This window comes from Paecilomyces variotii (assembly GCF_004022145.1).
Source record: "Paecilomyces variotii strain CBS 101075 chromosome Unknown C8Q69scaffold_10, whole genome shotgun sequence".
In the NCBI taxonomy this organism is placed as follows: Eukaryota; Fungi; Ascomycota; class Eurotiomycetes; order Eurotiales; family Thermoascaceae; genus Paecilomyces; species Paecilomyces variotii.
Window position 1 is genome coordinate 846742 of NW_021167149.1, and position 18127 is coordinate 864868.

General features: G+C 49.4%; 5 protein-coding genes across 5 annotated transcripts; 1 reads left to right on the plus strand and 4 right to left on the minus strand.

Moving 5' to 3' along the window:
* The first annotated feature begins 32 nt into the window (after positions 1-32).
* Positions 33-2288, plus strand: C8Q69DRAFT_68446 (putative MFS transporter). Its single transcript, XM_028633929.1, has 3 exons — positions 33-145; positions 228-1395; positions 1488-2288. The coding sequence occupies exons 2-3, from the start codon at positions 281-283 to the stop codon at positions 2101-2103; spliced, it is 1731 nt and encodes a 576-aa protein (XP_028483028.1). The 5' UTR covers positions 33-145; positions 228-280; the 3' UTR covers positions 2104-2288.
* Positions 2289-2331: 43 nt separating this feature from the next.
* Positions 2332-4337, minus strand: C8Q69DRAFT_476122 (putative glycosyl hydrolase). Its single transcript, XM_028631242.1, has 3 exons — positions 3610-4337; positions 3264-3517; positions 2332-3162 (listed from the first exon to the last, which is right to left on the minus strand). Exons 1-3 carry the CDS (start codon positions 4132-4134, stop codon positions 2751-2753), a joined length of 1191 nt encoding a protein of 396 aa, XP_028483029.1. The 5' UTR covers positions 4135-4337; the 3' UTR covers positions 2332-2750.
* Positions 4338-7005: 2668 nt separating this feature from the next.
* C8Q69DRAFT_476129 (putative NADH-ubiquinone oxidoreductase, subunit F) lies at positions 7006-9151 on the minus strand. The gene is made up of 3 exons (XM_028631243.1): positions 8792-9151; positions 8645-8716; positions 7006-8571 (listed from the first exon to the last, which is right to left on the minus strand). The coding sequence occupies exons 1-3, from the start codon at positions 9068-9070 to the stop codon at positions 7414-7416; spliced, it is 1509 nt and encodes a 502-aa protein (XP_028483030.1). The 5' UTR covers positions 9071-9151; the 3' UTR covers positions 7006-7413.
* A 130-nt stretch (positions 9152-9281) lies between these two features.
* Positions 9282-12108, minus strand: C8Q69DRAFT_476130 (SET domain protein). The gene is made up of 4 exons (XM_028631244.1): positions 11905-12108; positions 11018-11578; positions 10680-10939; positions 9282-10619 (listed from the first exon to the last, which is right to left on the minus strand). Exons 1-4 carry the CDS (start codon positions 11916-11918, stop codon positions 9373-9375), a joined length of 2082 nt encoding a protein of 693 aa, XP_028483031.1. The 5' UTR covers positions 11919-12108; the 3' UTR covers positions 9282-9372.
* Positions 12109-12885: 777 nt separating this feature from the next.
* On the minus strand, positions 12886-17362 carry C8Q69DRAFT_68552 (extragenic suppressor of kinetochore protein). Its single transcript, XM_028633930.1, has 5 exons — positions 16531-17362; positions 15073-16473; positions 14320-15015; positions 12973-13735; positions 12886-12896 (listed from the first exon to the last, which is right to left on the minus strand). The coding sequence occupies exons 1-4, from the start codon at positions 17164-17166 to the stop codon at positions 13019-13021; spliced, it is 3450 nt and encodes a 1149-aa protein (XP_028483032.1). The 5' UTR covers positions 17167-17362; the 3' UTR covers positions 12886-12896; positions 12973-13018.
* Between the last annotated feature and the right edge of the window lie 765 nt (positions 17363-18127).

Consider the following 18127-nt stretch of genomic DNA (forward strand, 5'->3'; position numbering starts at 1 on the left):
ACGGTTTTGAGTGGCCACCACCCCTTAAGTAGTGAGCGAGTGGGTGTGTCTGTGACCAGAGAAAGAAATAGGATATTACAACGGAAGATTGATTGATTAATTGATTGATCTTTTATGGTTCGATTGTATGTACGTCAGCTGAGAGGTAAGTACATATATCCATACGCATACGGATTGTTGATGGATATGAACTAGTTATACGATGCTGATTTCAAAGCCATAACTAGGGTCGATCCGTGCTATCTAGACAGAAGACACAGGTTTTTTGAAACGCGCCAACATGGCCAAGGAGGAGGAGGAGCCGGAACAGCCAGTGGAGAATGAAACACCATCAGCAGAGAGAAGTGATTACCAAAATGGAACCAGTCACGATGAAGAAAAGACAAAAGAAACAGCCACCACCGCGGAAGGAACAGATCCTCTGGAAGACCACGATCCCGAAGCACAACCCCCCACGAGGAGAGACTCCCGACCAGCACATAGCGCGTTTAGCAAATACGAAAAACTATTCATCGTCGTGATGGTCACTATGGCTTCCTTCTTCTCTCCGCTCTCAGGCCAGATCTATTACCCCGTCATGCCGACGCTCGTCAAGAACTACCACCTGACAACTAGCCTGGTCAATCTGACCATCACTACATATATGATTCTCCAGGGTCTCGCGCCAAGTTTCATGGGCACGTTTGCTGATTCAGGTGGTCGACGACCAGCGTACATACTAGCGTTTACGATCTATACCGGAGCGAATATCGGATTGGCGCTCCAGAATAGCTATGCGGCGTTAATGGTGCTGCGATGTCTGCAGAGTGCCGGCAGTAGCGGGACAGTTGCGTTTGGGTATGGAGTTATTTCAGACATCGCCACGACTGCAGAGCGAGGGACGTATATCGGACCCATGGCTGCTGGGGTGATGGTAGCTCCGGCCTTGGGACCCGTTATTGGAGGTCTCCTAGCCAAGTTCCTCGGATGGAGAAGTGTGTTTTGGTTCCTGGTCATTATCAGTGGGGGGTTTCTCGTGGCGTATATCATCCTGGTTCCGGAGACGTCACGCAAGATCGTTGGGGATGGCAGCGTGCCTCCACGAGAGTGGTGGCAGATGTCTCTTTTGCAATATATACAAGCGAAGAGGAAAGAGAAGAAACTATCGCCAGCCCAGCGGGAAGAATTGAAGAAGACTCGCGAGGCGTTGGATAGAGAGGGACAGCAGAGAAGGGGAAAGATTGGGATCCCGAATCCCTTGCTTTCGTTTAAGATCCTGTTGGAGAAGGATGCGCTGATTATCATTTTGTATATTGGGATTATTATGTTTTCGAATATCGCCTTGCTTACTTCGACGGCGAATTTGTTTCCGGAGCTTTATGGGTTTAATACTCTGCAGGTGGGGTTGTGTTATATGTGAGTCTTCCTTCCCTTTTTGCTTTGCTTTGCTTTTCCTTTCTTGTTTTCTTTTAGATCATCACACTGATACAATATGATACTACTTATAGTCCCCTCGGTGTAGCCGCCTGCATCGGCGCCTCTATCAACGGCAAACTCATCGACTACACCTACCGACGGGACGCACGCAAACTCGGTTTCTCCATTGATCGCAAACGCGGCGACGACATCCTTCACTTCCCCATTGAAAAATCACGTCTCCGAACCGTCTTCCCTCTCCTCGCTATCGGAATCGCCGCCTACCTACCCTACGGCTGGGTACTGCAACAACGCGCCCCGCTCGTAGCCCCGCTCATCCTGCAATTCATCAATGGATTCTGCTTCCTCTCGGCCATGAACACGCTGACTACGCTTCTGGTCGATCTGTTTCCTGATCGAGCGGCCACGGCGGCTGCGGCGATTAATCTGGTCAGATGCTGGTTGGGGGCTGTGGCGGCGGCGGTGATCGATTATATGCTTAGTGGGATGGGGTGGGGGTGGTGTTATGTGTTTTTGGGATTGGTGCAGTTGGTGGCGTTGGGGGGGTTGTTGATTGAGCAGAAGTATGGGATGGGGTGGAGACAGAGGAGGTTTGAGAAGTTGGCTTTGAAGAAGAAGGAGAAGGAGGAGAGGATGAGGGAGGCAGAAGAGAAGGAAAAGGATGGGACGGGAGGGAATGCTCAGTAAATAGTGAAGGTGGTGGTTTTATTCTGTTACATGTGCATAAAAGCTCCAATCTCTCTCTGTGTTTTGTCTGAGGGAGGGATGCATGATATCCATAATTAGATAGACTTTCTTCTTTCTCTCTCGTCTCTGCAAAAAGAGAATGAGTCGAGTAACCTAGCTTTTTAATGATAATTGATGAATCGATCCCGTGCTACTTGTTTATACTTAGATGCTAAGATGTAATTCTTCCTGCTAAGATTGACAAGCACTATCGATGTACGAATAATAAACACGCGAATATCTTATCAAATGATCTCAATGGCTTTCTTTCTTTTCTTGTTCTTTGGAACTAACAACACAATACTCGTTGCAACCTGCTTCTCTAATACCAATTTCATTCTTCGGAAAAGTTAACGTTTTCCAAATATCCAATTGTACTCATTACAGCCATTAAGAATTGGTATAATGCTAGTGATATATACATGAACCCAAACAATCATAATAATAATAATAAGCAGCAACCACAGCAAATCCAGCTGTCATTCTTTCCCTCAAAAATTGGGAAGTAATTCAATCATAACAACCCAATTCACCCATCCTGCAAAACCCCCAAAGTTATATACCTACTCATCCTCTTCATACTCACCATAACTATACCTTTCTTTCTACTAATTCGCCGCAATCGCCGCAACCAACGCGTCCATCGCCGAACTATGCGTCGACGCATCCGCCGGCGCCACATTAAACGGACCCGCCCAGTCAACACCAAGAAGATTCGTCGAGTCATTCCGATCGTTATTCCAAATACTATTCGCAGAGGCCTGAATGACCTGAACATAAGCATCTGAGGGCGCGACTTCGTGCAGAAGCTGCAGGTTCCGCATGAAGATGCCCTTGAATTGAGTTGCGTCGGGCTCGCAGTTCGGTTCGCATGGGTCGTGGAGGATATGGTTCGAGTCTGTGAGGGCGGTGATGGCGGCGTGGGCGATGTTGCTTGCGTGCGAGAGGTAGGTCGAGGATGGAGAGGCTTTGTTTAATTCGACTAGACCGCCGAGGATGACGCCTTGGTTGTAGCTCCAGCTGTATTTTATAAAAAGCACAAGATCGTATCAGTCTTGATATGTCTCTCTTTTTGAATATTCTTTTGTTTTGGGGAAATGAAATGAAGGTACATGACTTACACAGTTGCATTATTATTCTTACAATCCGTCGTGAGACCATCGTTGATGGTGTTGGCCGAGTTAATCATCCCGCTGGCAGCGAACCATTCCCATTCCTTCTTCGCCCAGTCGAGATAATAGTCGCTGTTATCGGCGCGGTTGGCCAGATGCGCTGCGACAGAAAGGAAGAGCTCGTTCGCAATGGCGGCTACGTATGTTTTCGCTGAGGACCACCAGATACCGCCATTGTTGCAGTTTGTTGGCCAGCCTTTGGTCTGGGGGTTTGTTAGTATGATTATTCGATCATATATATATATATATATTTTGTCGATACTCGACAATAAATGTTTGATTATAGGATACTCACCATGCCATCGAAAATCCCCTCCGCCAGACGCAAATAATCCTCATTGAAAGTGACATCGTACGCGGCGATCCACGCCAACGCCCACCAGCCATCATCATCATAGGCGCCGTCCAGCCAGAGCGAAGCATTGACAGTGCCTGGCTTGGCAAAAAGATCCGGCAATGGCGCCAAAGGCCAAATGGAACTGTACACCGTCTCCGGCACGCCGTTGGCACTGGAGACTTTCTCCACGCCCGGGTTGGGATTCACCCCTGGCGCGACGACGTATGTGTTATTGAAGACCTCGGTTGCGTCTGCGAGCACGGAGACGTCTAATGCGGCCAGGTCGGCGATCACCGTCATGCAATTGGCGCCGTTCCACCAGCCGCAGGTGTTCCAGATGCCGTTGGAGGAATTGTAGAAGGTTTGGAGCGTGTTGAAGGCTTTTTGGGCGCGGGATACGCTTTGGAGGAGCTCGGCTGATGTATCTTGGGAGAAGAGGAGCGAGGAAAGCAGAGCCGACGAGGATATTAGTGATGATAACATGGTGAAAATAGACGACAGATCGAAGATTAGATCTAGATTAGATTCATAGATAGATAGAAAGACAAAAACTGATACAACAAAGCAACGAACTCAACCAGCAGCAGCTATTAACATCGATCTGTCCCTCGCTCTCTCTCTCTCTCAGGACGTTTCAGTCCTGAGGACCCCTAAGACTTATTATACGGACCAGCCAATATGCTAGGCCAACATCATCTACCCATAGACCCAGCACAGACCGAACAGACTAATCAGACTAATCTCCATCAGACAGAGAAGCCCTAGACTCATCACTACCGTTCGTAAATCACAAAAAGCCGGACGGCATACCGGAAGGCTCCGAGTGGCATTCTTGCGATTTGCCCTAGTTCAGTAAAAACTGGATCTGCCAGGCTTTGGAACACACAAGGTACGGAGTAGTTTACAGGGGAGGGGCGTATGGGATTGTTATCTGCTGGATTCTTTACCTCTTTGGGACTGCTCAATATCAAGAAAACAAACAGACATTGGATGTTCATTGACCCTCTCCTGAGTAGTAGTATGTGTAGTGGAACCCTCCATGTCGACCGAGATACTCTAAAGTAGCCAGCCCAGTAGACTAGTTATGGAGTATGTCCATCATGACGTTGGAAGAACCCACTATTCTCCCTCCCAGCAAGGCATTCAATGGCTAGCTGATGGATCATCCCTACCTTTTTGCGGCGTTCATGATCATCAGGTACGCCCGCTCAGGGAACCGGGGTGAGAAGATCCTTGGGGTCACCTTGCATCGGTGCAGATCTAGTGCGTGAATCGGGCGCTTTGGGGCACGTGCGGAACATAGTCTATGTGTCGAGTTTCAAACTCGTCCATGTTTTAAACCAGGGCCCAGAGGAAAAAATAATAGATATTGGTTAATACTCCGTGGTGTTAGATTGGAAGGGCTCTCTCTCTTCAGAAGCGACGTGGCATTGAACAATGGCAGTTCCAGAACTCTTGTCTGTCAGCGAAGCAAGAAGTCAGTCACATTATTAGAGTAGAGTATATCGAAGTGAGACCAAACCTGAAAAGGTAAGGACGATGATAATGGAGATATTGTTGATCGGACTGCTCTTAGCCTCCTAGTCTCGAAGTTGATTGGTTTTTTCTTTTCTTTATTTTATTTTCCTTGTTCTCCCCCTTGATAGGCAGGATGTGCATCGAGCTATGCACAATAATATCTACGGGCCCGTTTATAGGTTCCTGATGCATTACGTGGCGCGACGCAAGGGAGATTCTTCCGAGAAAGGGGTTTGTTGTTGTTATTGCTGCTTCGCAATCTCTCGGAAAACAACAATAATGTATGCTAATTTAGGTATGGAATAATGTTCCCTGCTAATGGCTTTTTGAATACGAGATTAGATCGAATATTATTATTATATACATTTTTCTTCCTCTATATACTCTGTTCCAGAACGGGCTGGGCGCATGGAAGGGATAACTACCTAATGATAAGAATCAGATCCTCTGGAGTGTAGACGGATTATACTACAACCACTCGAGAGTATACCCAAGAACAACTATAACAGGTTATAGTATGAACAGTTGACTCAAAGCTCACTTGCTTGCATCCTCAGCATACTCTAATATATTAACTCTACTCATGAGGCTCCGTTTGTCCCTGCGATCGCCCTGGATGTGACGCTAGACTACTCCGAAACTTGAGATGATCATCCCCTTTCGACCATTCAGTAATCGGCTCGTGAATTGCCGATTTCGGTACTTGCACTTCTCAATTATACCCGTGCAATGTATAGATAGTCTAGTCACCTTGGTGCCTGAAAATGCGCTCTGGTTATTATTATTAGATGACAGCTTCGCTCCAGGCGGAAAAGCCAGCGGATCGCAGGCTTACCCACTTACGTTAGAAATAAGTGTCTATACGGTTCATACCTCTAAATGGAGGGAATTGTTCAGAATCTCGAGATAGATACACTACGTATGCTTTTTTTTTTTTTTTCTCGGTATCATCCCCTTCCCCGAGGACAGTCGACTAAGAACATCAAGAGGGATGATCAAATATACTGAGCACGTCAATCAAACGATGACTCTTGACAAGCTGCTGATGCACTGCATTGGTTCCCTCCAATTCAGGATTTGTAGAGTAACGAAATTGATCACTCGAAGATTATTGTAACTCACCCTGGCGAAAGTCTTGACAGAGCTGTTGCAATAGTCGTTTCACATCATCTTCATGCAGATAAGCACAGCAATCCCTCCACCACGGGCCTGTTAGTGGAGATTGATTGCATGCATCCAACGCTCATCGAGAACGTCAGTCCCCAGAAGAGAGTAATCTCGACCAGGGAGAATCTAGATTGAACCCTATCTAGTGTCCTTTGCATCGTCATCTTTGTATATACCATAACCATAGTTATCTGCAGACACTATCTATGGTAGTTTCTCAATCCGAACCGAATAGCTAGCTAGCTCAACATGAATAACAGGATTCAGTTCAGGACAGACAATTCAACCGCAATCTCTCATTCATTCATTATACAACCATCCAATAATAACAAACAGCAGCCTGTTAATGATCCCCGACCTCCAGAAGTTGATGTAATTGTAAGCCCCTGTTTGAACTAGGTCAGTACAATACTTACAGTAGCTAACTTGGCACGATATTATTTACAGTGGGCGTAGTTTATTTTTAGATCCAGAGAAATATGACGAAGAGACGGAGGAGCTATTCCGTTCTATCATGAAATGGATTTATCTAAGTTACTGTCTGCTTCGGTTTCTTGCTATATGGTACGTCTAATGAAACGCTTGTCGGTGCGTTTATCCGCGGAGCTTCATGCCGGGGGGGTATGTAAGTACAGTATATACATGGGGTATAATCGATGGTTAATGAAGAGCTTAACTATTTTGCCGGTTAACTATTTCGCTAGCACTACAGAAATAGATGATGCCCTATCCTGTCACCCTCCTGGTTGGGAATTAACCAGTCTAGGTTGCACCAGCAATGATTTACCCCAAATTGATGAATTTCGATTTCCGTAGGGATACACTTCTATCATGTCATCGAAAGCGATAAGAGCGTCTATGTAGATTCTTGTCGAATTCCGATCCAGATCAAGTCTACAATACAGACGCTTCAGCTTCAGCTTCGAAAACAACATGAACAAAAGAAATAACATTGAATTGCTATCGCAGGACTGTACATGGTTTATAGAGACAAAAACAACACTCGTCACTTCTCCCTTTGTAAACTAATTACCAGCTTCCGCTGGCTTTAACCATTCTGTTTCCCCCTCTCATGGTCTACATGCCAGGAGAAATCAGCTTGCCCTCATTCTTAGCCTCCGCAGGCCAACCACCGGCAAAAGGCTTGGTGCCCTTCTCCTGCTCGTACTGCTTGATTCTCGCCTCCAGCTCCGGCCGGAAGTGTCGGATCAGACCTTGGATGGGCCAGGCAAAGGCCTCTCCCAGAGCGCAAATGGTGTGTCCCTCAACCTGCTTGGTGAGCTCCTGGAGCATGTCGATTTCGCGCTCCTTGGCCTGGCCCTTCTCCATACGCTGCATCATCTGCATGGTCCACTTGCTACCCTCACGGCAAGGTGTGCACTGACCGCAACTCTCGTGCCTGTAGAAGGCAGACAGACGGGAGATGGCACGGACGACGTCGGTCGACTTGTCCATGACAATGACGGCGGCGGTACCGAGACCACTCTGAGAGTCCTTCAGGGCATCAAAGTCCATCAGCTGGTCGTCACAGATCTTCTTGGGAAGGATCGGGGTCGACGATCCACCAGGAATGACGGCGAGCAGGTTGTCCCAGCCACCACGGACACCACCGCAGTGACGGTCGATCAGCTCGCGCAGAGGGATGGACATCTCCTCCTCGACCGTGCACGGGTTGTTGACATGACCAGAAATACAGAAGAGCTTGGTACCCTGGTTACGCTCCCGACCGAAGGAAGAGAACCAGCTAGCACCACGGCGCATGATAGTGGGGGTGACGGCGACGGTCTCGACGTTGGTAACGGTGGAAGGGCATCCGAACAGACCGACAGCAGCAGGGAACGGAGGCTTCAGACGGGGCTTGCCCTGCTTGCCCTCAATGGACTCGATCAGCGAGGTCTCCTCACCACAGATATAGGCGCCCATTCCGCGGTGGATGTAGACATCGAAGTCGTAGCCAGTGCCACAGGCATTCTTGCCGATGAGACCGTTCTGGTAGGCCTCCTGGATGGCGCGCTGGAGAACGGTGGCTTCGTGGTAGAACTCGCCACGAATATAGATGTAGGCAGCGTTGGCGTTCATCGCACGGCCCACAACCAGACAGCCCTCGATGAGCTTGTGGGGGTCCTTTCGCATGATCTCACGGTCCTTGCAGGTTCCAGGCTCACCCTCATCAGCGTTAACAACCAGGTAACGGGGTCGGCTGTCCTTGTCCCAATCCTTGAAGTTCATGAAAGACTAGAGAAGACAGCAATGTCAGTCCCTCTCTCCAACTTACGCCATTCGTCCGCTGTCCGAAGATATCACTTACGTATTTCAGTCCCGAGGGGAAACCGGCACCACCACGGCCACGAAGACCGGAAGCCTTGAGCTCGGAAATGAGCTGTAAACATGAGCATAGTATCAGCATTTTAACCATCTCAGAACAATGCATCCAGAATCAATGCCAAAAACGCACCCAATCATGGCCCTTCAGCACGATATCCTTGGTCTTGTACCAGTCGCCGTACTTCATCGCGCTCTTCAAATCCGTGCCATGGTGGCCGTACAGGTTGGTAAATATCCGGTCCTGGTCCTTCAGACCGCCATACTGTCTCTTGGGCGCGCCCTCCTGGACGGTCGCGAAGGAACGGGCCTGGGACGAGGGGAGGCGGGCGGCCGCGGAGGCTGAGGGCAGGGAGCGACTCGAAAGCTGGGCGAGAGAGGCGCTCGTGGGAGCCGCCGCTCGAGTTATCATTGTGACGGAGGCCCAATGGCGCGAGATTGATGGGAGAGAAGCAAAGGGGAGGATGAGGATGTTCGCTGTCGTCGAGCAACAATTCCTGCGGTCGCTGAATACCCGGATTTGGAGCTCGCCTGATTGGTTGGGGATGGTCACGTGGTATCCCGCACTGCTTCCCCCGATTTATCAGCTTCAAGTTACAAGTTATTATTCCACGTTACAGAATCACTACGATCGATAGAGATTGTGAAAATATTGAATGTTTATGTTGATATACCCAACATAGAATCAATCCAGCTACGTATCCAGCGACATCTTCATGCCGACTCCACTTCCTGAGGAACATACAGATACGGACTCGTAGACAGTGCCACAGGACCTCCAGCACCAAGCCTCTTAGTCGTCACAAACTGCAGCGGGTCATCTACTACGCTGACAATCTCCTGTTCTGCCACCATCCATGCCCACCGCAGCCAGTTCGGAGAGAGCCACCATGCATCGCCTTCCCAATCGCCCGTAAGGTAGGAAACACTAGAGAAGAGAGCTGGCTTCCGCGCCCGCAGTGTCTCTACAATCTCATCAAAGGCACTGAGCATTTCTTCATCTTCCTCGTCTGGAAGAACCCAGGAGACATCCTCTGGAGGCGGTTGGTACGTCTCGAGAAGAACACTAATCCATCGTGTCAATCGCGGTGGAAGTTTGCTCTTCCCCGGGGATGACCCAGCTGACCGGTAGATCGAGGACAGCAGACAGAACAATACCGCATATCCTAGCGGGCCAGATGCATTTTCCGGCGGGGACGGTGTAATGAACTGCTTTGCATGCGATAGTATATCCCGCAGGCACTCTCGGCAAGGCTCCTGGATCTCCTGAGGAAGAAGTGCAAACACTTCGCTGAACTGGAACAGCTCGCCTTCTTTTCTCAAAAGTGACTTTGACTCTGTGAGTCTAGATTTTATACGTGCCATTGTCTCTTCAGAGAACTTGTCCGTCGGTATCCGGGACAGGTAGGAATCAGGAAGAAGAGCCTGTGTATTCTGTTGCCGGGCACGAGCAAGCGTCCACTCAGCAATGACAATTGCTGTCTCTGATAGCATCACCTGGCTATCACGGTAAATTTTGGCGTGAGCCTGCTTGAGGTTCTGCGGCTGCTGCAGAGACTCTCCCGACGATTTCAACTTGACGATGTGCGTGATCAGCTCGACTATAACCTGGCTTAACGAAGCGAGGACGTTGCGAGAATTCCCATACGGTGCTGAAGGTATCCGCACGCCCTCCTTGGTTATCTCTAGAGTCTGGAATTCGCGGTCATTCGCCGACAGGATGGAGACAGCCCCGAAGAGATCTGGTGAAAATATCGAATGCTCCAGAGAAGTTTCTGCAGCAAGAAGCGGGTACGAGACATTGAAGACGTAATACTGGTCTTCTTTGTCTCCTGTCTCAGGGAATTCCTGTTTCTGGCGGATCTTGACTTCGTCCAGTGGACTTCCGGGCGGTGCCCTCAAGCTCACGACACGGTAGTCGCAAGGATTCTCAGGAATACAGAAGCCATAGTTCATCATTACTATCACATGTCAGTGCCCTTACATATTAGTCCTTATAAATAATCAAACAAACGACTTACACTGTTCATTGCTGCGTGGTCCATAATTATTCCCGATTTCTCTACCCGCAGCAGTATCCTCCATAACAGCAAGACCGATCTTCTCGTTTCCAGCCTGCCATTCCACTTTCGCGAGCGGTCGATGATTCGTAACATCAATCAAAGGAAGAAGAACTGAAATAGTCTCTTCCGGCAGATCTGACAGTCCGATCACACCAGCGAGGACTTTTGCCGTGAAAGCCCGGGAGGCAATGATAGTCGACGCCCATAGATACACATCCCTAAAGAAATACATATATATAAATCTCCACAATCCGTTTTCCACAAGTCATGCTATAAGAAAAATAAAGTAAACTCACCAAGTATACTTATCAGCATCCTCAAACGCCCACTCTTTCAATACCTTGACGCCAGTCTCATATTTATCCTTCCATATCTCCAACCTCTGCTCCCTAGCAGCATAGAGACTAGTTCCTCGTAACCACTCCAGGTCCTCTCCCTCGTAGTACAACGGCGTGGTCAATTGGCCCGGCGCCGGAAGCGTTCTGATATAAGGATGCCAGAAACTCTCTGAGCCTTTCAGATAATGACCCATGAGAAAGAAAGCCATCGTTTCCTGCGGTCCAACGGCGTCAATGAAGCCGCGAGGGAATTTAACCCCATGGCTGGAAAATGGAGACTCTGCAGATTTGTCTTTGAGGGAGATGTAATCGATGGCGTCGAAATAAGACATGGTGAGTGACAATGGAGTCTTGATCACGCATGTGCCTTGGGGCACAGCAGAGGTCCGGTCCGGTCTCACTTGGATGTGGACGCCGCGGGAATCATCCCGGGCCAGTTGGACACTCTCGTCAAGGAGACCGCCATGTCGAGTGACCCATTCTTGAAGTGCGAGGTGGCCGTGAAGAGAGGCATCGGAACTGGTGGGATTGTCAGAGAAGTCCCGGGAAAGATGGGTCAAAGCAGAATGTCAATAAAGGTTCAAGGATGACCATATATGTATCCAATAAAGCAGATAACATAGCATGCAAGAAGTACTACCGATTCCAGCTCCAAAGGAATCAAAATCCAGAACATACCAAGTTAAATATATTCCGACAAAAACAAGTAATCCAAATAAAAGAAAAAGCCACTTTAATCAACATAAAATAAAACTCAAACACCCAGAACAAACACCACACGCAAAACATCACTATCACATCTAAAAAAATACCCAATATATGCATGCACGCAATACCTTCCTTACCTTTGCGAGGCCATCGTGGGGCCTTACCACACACACACACAGCAAGCAACCTAGAGCAACCAGTTCTTCTTCTGACGTAATACTCTGCAATACCCCAGATCTCCCCGAGTAAACCAGTGAAGATTTGCGTTCTATAAGGAACCGAGAATATGGTAGCGATGGTCCTGGGTAAGATGGTTGTTGTCGCGAGATGTTCGTCCAAAGTTATTTGTCGGACCTGGAAATGTTCGTGGCCCACTTTTCGCTCTTTGCGGTTCGCCGAGCCATACATATCTACCTTATGTACTGTACTACATTTTACATATGTGATGTGGTGCTTAATGTCAGCGACTTCCCAAGGAATACCTATGTTGACTATTTTCATCGGAGTAATTCCAAGAAAATGCATGTATACTGTAGAATCCTCCGAGGTTCACTCTGCACGTATAATAATGGTCTATCGCTCGTCTACGAAAGATCTAAATGCTCCCGGGGAATACATCTCTCGCAAAATGCAAAAAGAACATAGATTTCATGACAGGGCTAGTATACAGGCGTGTAGGTATAAATGAGACGACAGAGCATGCAAGGCAAAATGAAAATCAAAAGACATTCCTCATGACCAATCTTCCATGGGAGACAAACCCGAAATAGAATGAATCAGATATCACGCGGGACGATGCATTCTCATTGATCGTAACATGCCTCCATGCGACATCATGTCATGACGGACATCGCACATATTTCGTCCCAGAAGAAACACAACGCACACAAACGTTTATAATGCAAGGTTTCTGTTATCATATCTTTTCGTGCAGGCGCTTGGCTGACTCGCAACATGCGTGCAGCGAATCAGTCTCGTCAAAGTGTATACCGGCTTTGCTTTTCCAGAACCCGAAAGACTCATTCCAGAGTAAGCGGAATATAAACAACCCAGAGACGTAGTATCTACAACGTCACTAACGTTGGTATTGTACATGGCCGTAAAATGGTGATAACCTGAGGAAAGACGGCTAATCCAGGGTCATTCAAAGACCAAGGAGTGGCACCGATGAGTAGTTGACGAAAAAAGGAAACAAAGAGCAGTACCTGCGGCACGAAAAGTAGCGGGCAAATATCAAAGGAGCAGATAAAATTAGTTCGAGGTAGAAGATTTCCTTCCAGGAACCAAGATCTCTACTAGTCCTTCGTCCTCGCCGTCGCTGCTATCATCCTGATCATCTGCATCGGGACCGAAATGTGAACCGATCACACGGGATCTGCCCGTGGCAGTATACCGACCAGGGCCGTAGAAGCTTGCATAGCCGAGCGACTCGTTGATGATCGCTTCGTCCTCCTCGTCCGAGTCCGTCATGCCTATGCCAGAGGACATGTTAGGGCCGACCATCTCGCCCATTTCATCATCATCGTCATCAACCTCAAGAGGCATCCGTTCTTTTCGTCTCACTGCTTCAGATGCCCCTTCTCTTCCATCATCCGAGGAATGGGGAGAGGGAGATCCAGGAGGCGAGAAACCCGATCGAGGGAAAGTGGGTGACGACGATATATCCGCACTCCTAGATGGAAAGTCCAAGGACGGGAAAGTTGCTGAAGCCGGAGATTCTGTAAGATCATCGTCCAGTCCCGATATAACGAAAGGATTCGTAGCCCATTGGTCCTCTCCCTCTCCTGTTGCCTCCCTCTTCTCGGACTCGGAAGGGTTTTCTTCCGTGGCCGCTGCATCGGCAGCCTGCTGCTTCTGAAGAGCAAGTCGTGCAGCCAGCTGACGACGGGCTCGAGAGGGAGCAGGGTTCAGAGTGCCTGGCGGCGGGGCAAGGATCGGGATCGGCTGGCTGGTGGAGTTGGAAGAAGTCTAAAGGAACAAAAGTCAGCAATTCAAGGTTCCGCCTGGTCGTCCGAACTGGGGCCGAGAGTATTGGCGAGGAAGTCAGAGCAGCCGGTTTAACCAGGCATCGGGGAAGGGAAGATGGGGATGGACGTGATGACATGGACAGGCAGTGTGGGGAACAGCAACGACTCCATTGGCATTGCCGATCCGGCCAGCAGAGGAACAATTCTCATGTCGGGCAAACATTGGGCAGAGATAGTGGCCGGTTCAGAGACCGGTATGGCCGGCTGGCGGCTTATTTTCACTAGTAGGAGAACGGGACCAAAGAAGACGTGACACGAGTTCAGCGAGCTGCAAAAGTCCAGAATGCCTTGCTACATATTTGAGAAACGCCGTAAAGGAAATTCTCTATGCAACGGCCCTCCCAGACTTCGCACAAGACTCCTCTCATCCCGTGTTCACATCGACTTTGTCCAGCCCTCCAATCTCGGACACCATCCCGGAAATATCAATAAAAGAAGCAGTGTGGAGTATCCGCAAATCAAAAAAAAAGTATCACGTTATGTATTGCCCATGTCAACGTCCGTGAAGGAACTGTCGTCACCCACATTCTCTGAGCGGCCCTCTGCCGAGTCTTCCATTGAGTTCTTCCCTTCCTCGTCGTCCTGGTCCTCCATCTCTTCGTCCTCATCGTCGCTTGAGCTTCCAAAGCCGCTGAGAAGCGAGCTGCTATTACCGCCCAGACCAAACGCACCGCTCGATGCGCTACCTTGGTTCATGATATCGAAACTTTCGAAGCTGGACCCTGCGATTCCTCCGTTCAAGCCAGCATTGGCGAGAGCAGATGAACCACCGAAGCCTTGTCCAGCTCCGACAGCATTGAGCACAGCCTGACGCTGGCCAATGGTCATATCAGGCCGCACGCCCCCGAGGATGGCGTTATCACGCTCCCTGGTCTCAGACAAGGTCTGCTCGACGTAATCTATCCATTCTTGGCTGAGGACTTTCTCTATGACGGTCTGTGATAGCAGTTCTGGCGGGTGGCGTTCGCTGAACTTCACGACCTCCTCTGCAATGAGGGTAAGATGGCCCATGTATCCTAGTCTCATGTTCTTAGTCGCCTGAGCCTCATCACTCCGGCGCTGTCCTTCAATGACCTGCTCAGTGATACGCCCGGTGTCGAACAAGTCGATAGCGAGGGCTCGATTAAATCCACGGTCAATGGGCCCGTTGAAGACTTGTTGAATAACATCATATACTACATTGTGCAGGAAATTATTCCACGGGAACCGAAAGAAGAACGACTGTAATGGATCATCAGTCAGAAGAAATTATTGGACGAGATAAAAGAGACTACTCACCAAGATTGTAGGCACAACCTGATGTTCAACAAACTGGATCTTCAGATAGTCACCCACCACTGGCTGGCCACTATGTTCGAGCTGTACTAGAGAGTCGAAACGCTTATGAGCAGAACTCGAATCCATCCCTGGATTAGGAGCATCGGAGGCTTCAGGTCTGCTATCGCCCGTGGCCTGCTCTTCGGGGCTACCATTCTCCCCTTTAGACGCAAACAAAGGCGCTGGCGTGTCTTCGGGATGAGGAGATAATGAAGCATCGGCGTCCACTGTGTTCTGTAGCTGTTCGCCATGTGAAGTCGAAGTATCGTTCTCCGCTGCCTGGGGGGAGTCTCCACCCTCGATCTTGATTTGCCCAACTTTGTCGGTAAGGCCAGACGCCGTAGGAGATTCAGGTTCCTGAGTCAGCGACTCTGTTGGCTGCTCGCCAGGCTTTTCACTGTCTTGGCTCTGTTTAGCGTCCGTCAAAGGCTCATCAACGAACTCGTCGCTGTCAAGCCTGGGCGACTGGGATGAGATATCCGTGAAAGGCTCCTCGGTCTTTGCATCCTTCTCACCCGTAGTCTTCTCCTCGCCTTCTTTCACGCTGTCCACCAGAACGCCTGAGGAGCCTACATCTTCAAAGCCATCTTCTTCGCTGGCATTGGCCACTTCAAGAACCCTTAGATCTTCAGGAGAGCCAGATCCAAGGGCCGACCCATTGCCAAAGCCCGCAGTCGAATCGTTGTAATCGATACCAGATCTCTCATCTCGGTGAAGATCATAGGCTCCTTGCGCTCTTAACCGTTCGCGTTCCGCATCCCGTTGCCGGATATATTCTTCGCTCCCAATCTCATTCAATAGACCCATGTTGCTGCAATGCAACAGCTCAGCCATCAGTTCACAAGTCTTAAATCGGTCAAAACCGAGTGGCTCGATCTTGTTTCCCCATGCAGTACTGAGTTCCCCTCTTTCCACGATCTTGTTCTGACCGCCCTCATTCACAGTACGCTTCGAACTGAGAATGAGCGTCATGAAGTCCGGTATGTGGTCCGCGAAAAGGCGAAGTAACGTCCCGAGATAGATGGGATCATACGTCGTAGGCTCAGAATCGGGTCCACCGACATTTTCCGGATCGTAGTCTGAATTGTTTTTGCGAATCACCTCGATGATTATGCCGACCCCAACGGTGAGAGGGTTCCCACCTTGCAGCATATACTGTATGAGCGTTTCAACACAGGACGCAGAGACCAGTTGTCTTGTCAGACTGTTAGGTCCAATACACGACTGCTCAGCCTGGGTCGCATTTGCGGAAATCGTGATGATAGCCTTCAGGAAGTCACCAGCGGAGGTCTGAACCGATGCAGGATGCTCTGCTGAAAGATATGACAGAAGAATGGGTATCAAGTCTTGCGATTTCAGCCACTAGATTCTATCGTCAGTAACTCTCCAAGAGAACATTAGTCTAGCAAGACAACTTACGTCAACAATACCCTGACCGCCTTCTGCCTTCTCCAGACTTATAATCTTCAACAGCAGATCCATAACCATAGGGTTATCAATGTGCTGAAGCATAGCTGGGACAATCCCTTCTAAGGACTTGAAAAATCCCAGCATATCCTCAGTCTTCTTATCAAACAGGGTCTCGTTGACCTTTGTAAAATAGCTAGCCTGCAGAGAGTCCAGCGGGGCTGGCCTTTTAAGGAATCCCCAAAAGTCCCGAAGGTAGCTCTCGTTGATCATGATCGATTCCAGGATCGACCACGTCTCCGAGGAGAGAATCTCGCATGCGATGTAGGCATATTTGAGGCGCTGCTGTTCTGCGCGTTCCAGATCTTCAGGTTCCAACCCCTCCCTCAAGGAGGTAGATTTCTTTTCGCTTTCCGCATCACCCTCCTCATCTTCATTGTCGTCGTCCAGACTCGGAGCGATAACATAGTCCATAAGTCGTTTCAAGACATTATCATCCCGCAGGTACTCTATGAGTTTCGTATTACGGTTCTTCAGCTCCGAAATGACCTCTGACTCATCGAGAACCTCCTCGAGTGAGACATCCGGCTTTTCCAGTAAGGTATTGATCGCGGAGATATTTGCATATCCCCCAAAACGCCAGAACATATTGGATTGTGACACAAAGACGCACGGGGAAAATGATTCATGGACGAACTTCCGAGGGTATCACAGGCGCTTTTTTTTTTCTCTCTTTCCTCCTTTGCCCTTGTTCTCCGACGATTCGTAAACGGAGGAAGCTCTATCGATTGATCTTGGTACACGTTTGGTTGAAAGGGGGAGGGGAAAAAAAGGAAATCTAAATCCTGGTGCGATCGGGGGGTTATCGCACGAGCGGCAGTTGTGGATTAAGTGTCTTTCGTAGGGGCTTCGTCAATCGTGCGCGATTGTTTTGTAACAGCAGTCAGAAATACGATCCGAGCGACCGCGCGCTGTGTGAAGAGGTCAGCCTCGTCCCCTTCTCGGGCAGTTCGTGAATCGGGAAACAGATGATGCCAGAGTTGAGATTTAGGAACCCCCACAGTCAGATTAGGGCGCGAGGGAGACGGACTGAGGAGATGGGGCGGGATGGCTCGGGGCTGGCAGAACCTATTTACCTTTCGAATCCAAGAAGGGAGTGACGATGAATGGAAGATCCGCCGTTTCCTCTAGGTCAGGCGGACTGCTCAATGAGTTGGAAGCACAGGGATTGCTGTGCTCCGCGACGACGTCCGTCTTCCAGGTCGGGGACAGGATAAGGAAGACAGGTCAGGGTTCAGTCCAGGTGGATGTGCTGGCGTGGGCGGTTGCGTCTGGATCGGCCGGCGGGTCGTCCACAGGCGGGGAGAGAGAGAGAGAGAGAGAGACCAGACGCCAGTGCCAGTGCCAGGACCACAGGGAGCGATTTCAGCCAGGATGTGAAGTGGGAAAGGTGATAGATAGTGGAAGAGTTCAATGCTGCTAGCTAGCAATATTCTGATCCTCGGTTGTTTCGTGCCTCGAAGGTGCCTGGGAGGTCGAAACAGCCGCGTAGCACGAGACCTTGCGTGCGCGCCCTGCAGGGGAGGAAGACAAGTCTCTGGTACTTGGC

Excerpts from the sequence above, each read along its gene's own strand:
- C8Q69DRAFT_68446 (XM_028633929.1), top strand. The coding sequence starts at position 281 with ATGGCCAAGGAGGAGGAGGAGCCGGAACAGCCAGTGGAGAATGAAACA. Across the intron at positions 1,396-1,487 it reads CAGGTGGGGTTGTGTTATAT|TCCCCTCGGTGTAGCCGCCT; the intron begins GTGAGTCTTCCT and ends TACTACTTATAG.
- C8Q69DRAFT_476122 (XM_028631242.1), bottom strand. The coding sequence starts at position 4,134 with ATGTTATCATCACTAATATCCTCGTCGGCTCTGCTTTCCTCGCTCCTC. Across the intron at positions 3,518-3,609 it reads AGGGGATTTTCGATGGCATG|ACCAAAGGCTGGCCAACAAA; the intron begins GTGAGTATCCTA and ends ACAAACCCCCAG. Across the intron at positions 3,163-3,263 it reads AAGAATAATAATGCAACTGT|CTGGAGCTACAACCAAGGCG; the intron begins GTAAGTCATGTA and ends TATAAAATACAG.
- C8Q69DRAFT_476129 (XM_028631243.1), bottom strand. The coding sequence starts at position 9,070 with ATGATAACTCGAGCGGCGGCTCCCACGAGCGCCTCTCTCGCCCAGCTT. Across the intron at positions 8,717-8,791 it reads TGCTGAAGGGCCATGATTGG|CTCATTTCCGAGCTCAAGGC; the intron begins GTGCGTTTTTGG and ends TCATGTTTACAG. Across the intron at positions 8,572-8,644 it reads TCCCCTCGGGACTGAAATAC|TCTTTCATGAACTTCAAGGA; the intron begins GTAAGTGATATC and ends TGTCTTCTCTAG.
- C8Q69DRAFT_476130 (XM_028631244.1), bottom strand. Across the intron at positions 10,940-11,017 it reads GATGCTGATAAGTATACTTG|GGATGTGTATCTATGGGCGT; the intron begins GTGAGTTTACTT and ends GTATTTCTTTAG. Across the intron at positions 10,620-10,679 it reads ACCACGCAGCAATGAACAGT|TAATGATGAACTATGGCTTC; the intron begins GTAAGTCGTTTG and ends GACATGTGATAG.
- C8Q69DRAFT_68552 (XM_028633930.1), bottom strand. The coding sequence starts at position 17,166 with ATGTTCTGGCGTTTTGGGGGATATGCAAATATCTCCGCGATCAATACC. Across the intron at positions 16,474-16,530 it reads GCGGTCAGGGTATTGTTGAC|TGGCTGAAATCGCAAGACTT; the intron begins GTAAGTTGTCTT and ends GATAGAATCTAG. Across the intron at positions 13,736-14,319 it reads CAGAGGGCCGCTCAGAGAAT|ACTTCTTCCAACTCCACCAG; the intron begins GTGGGTGACGAC and ends TTGTTCCTTTAG.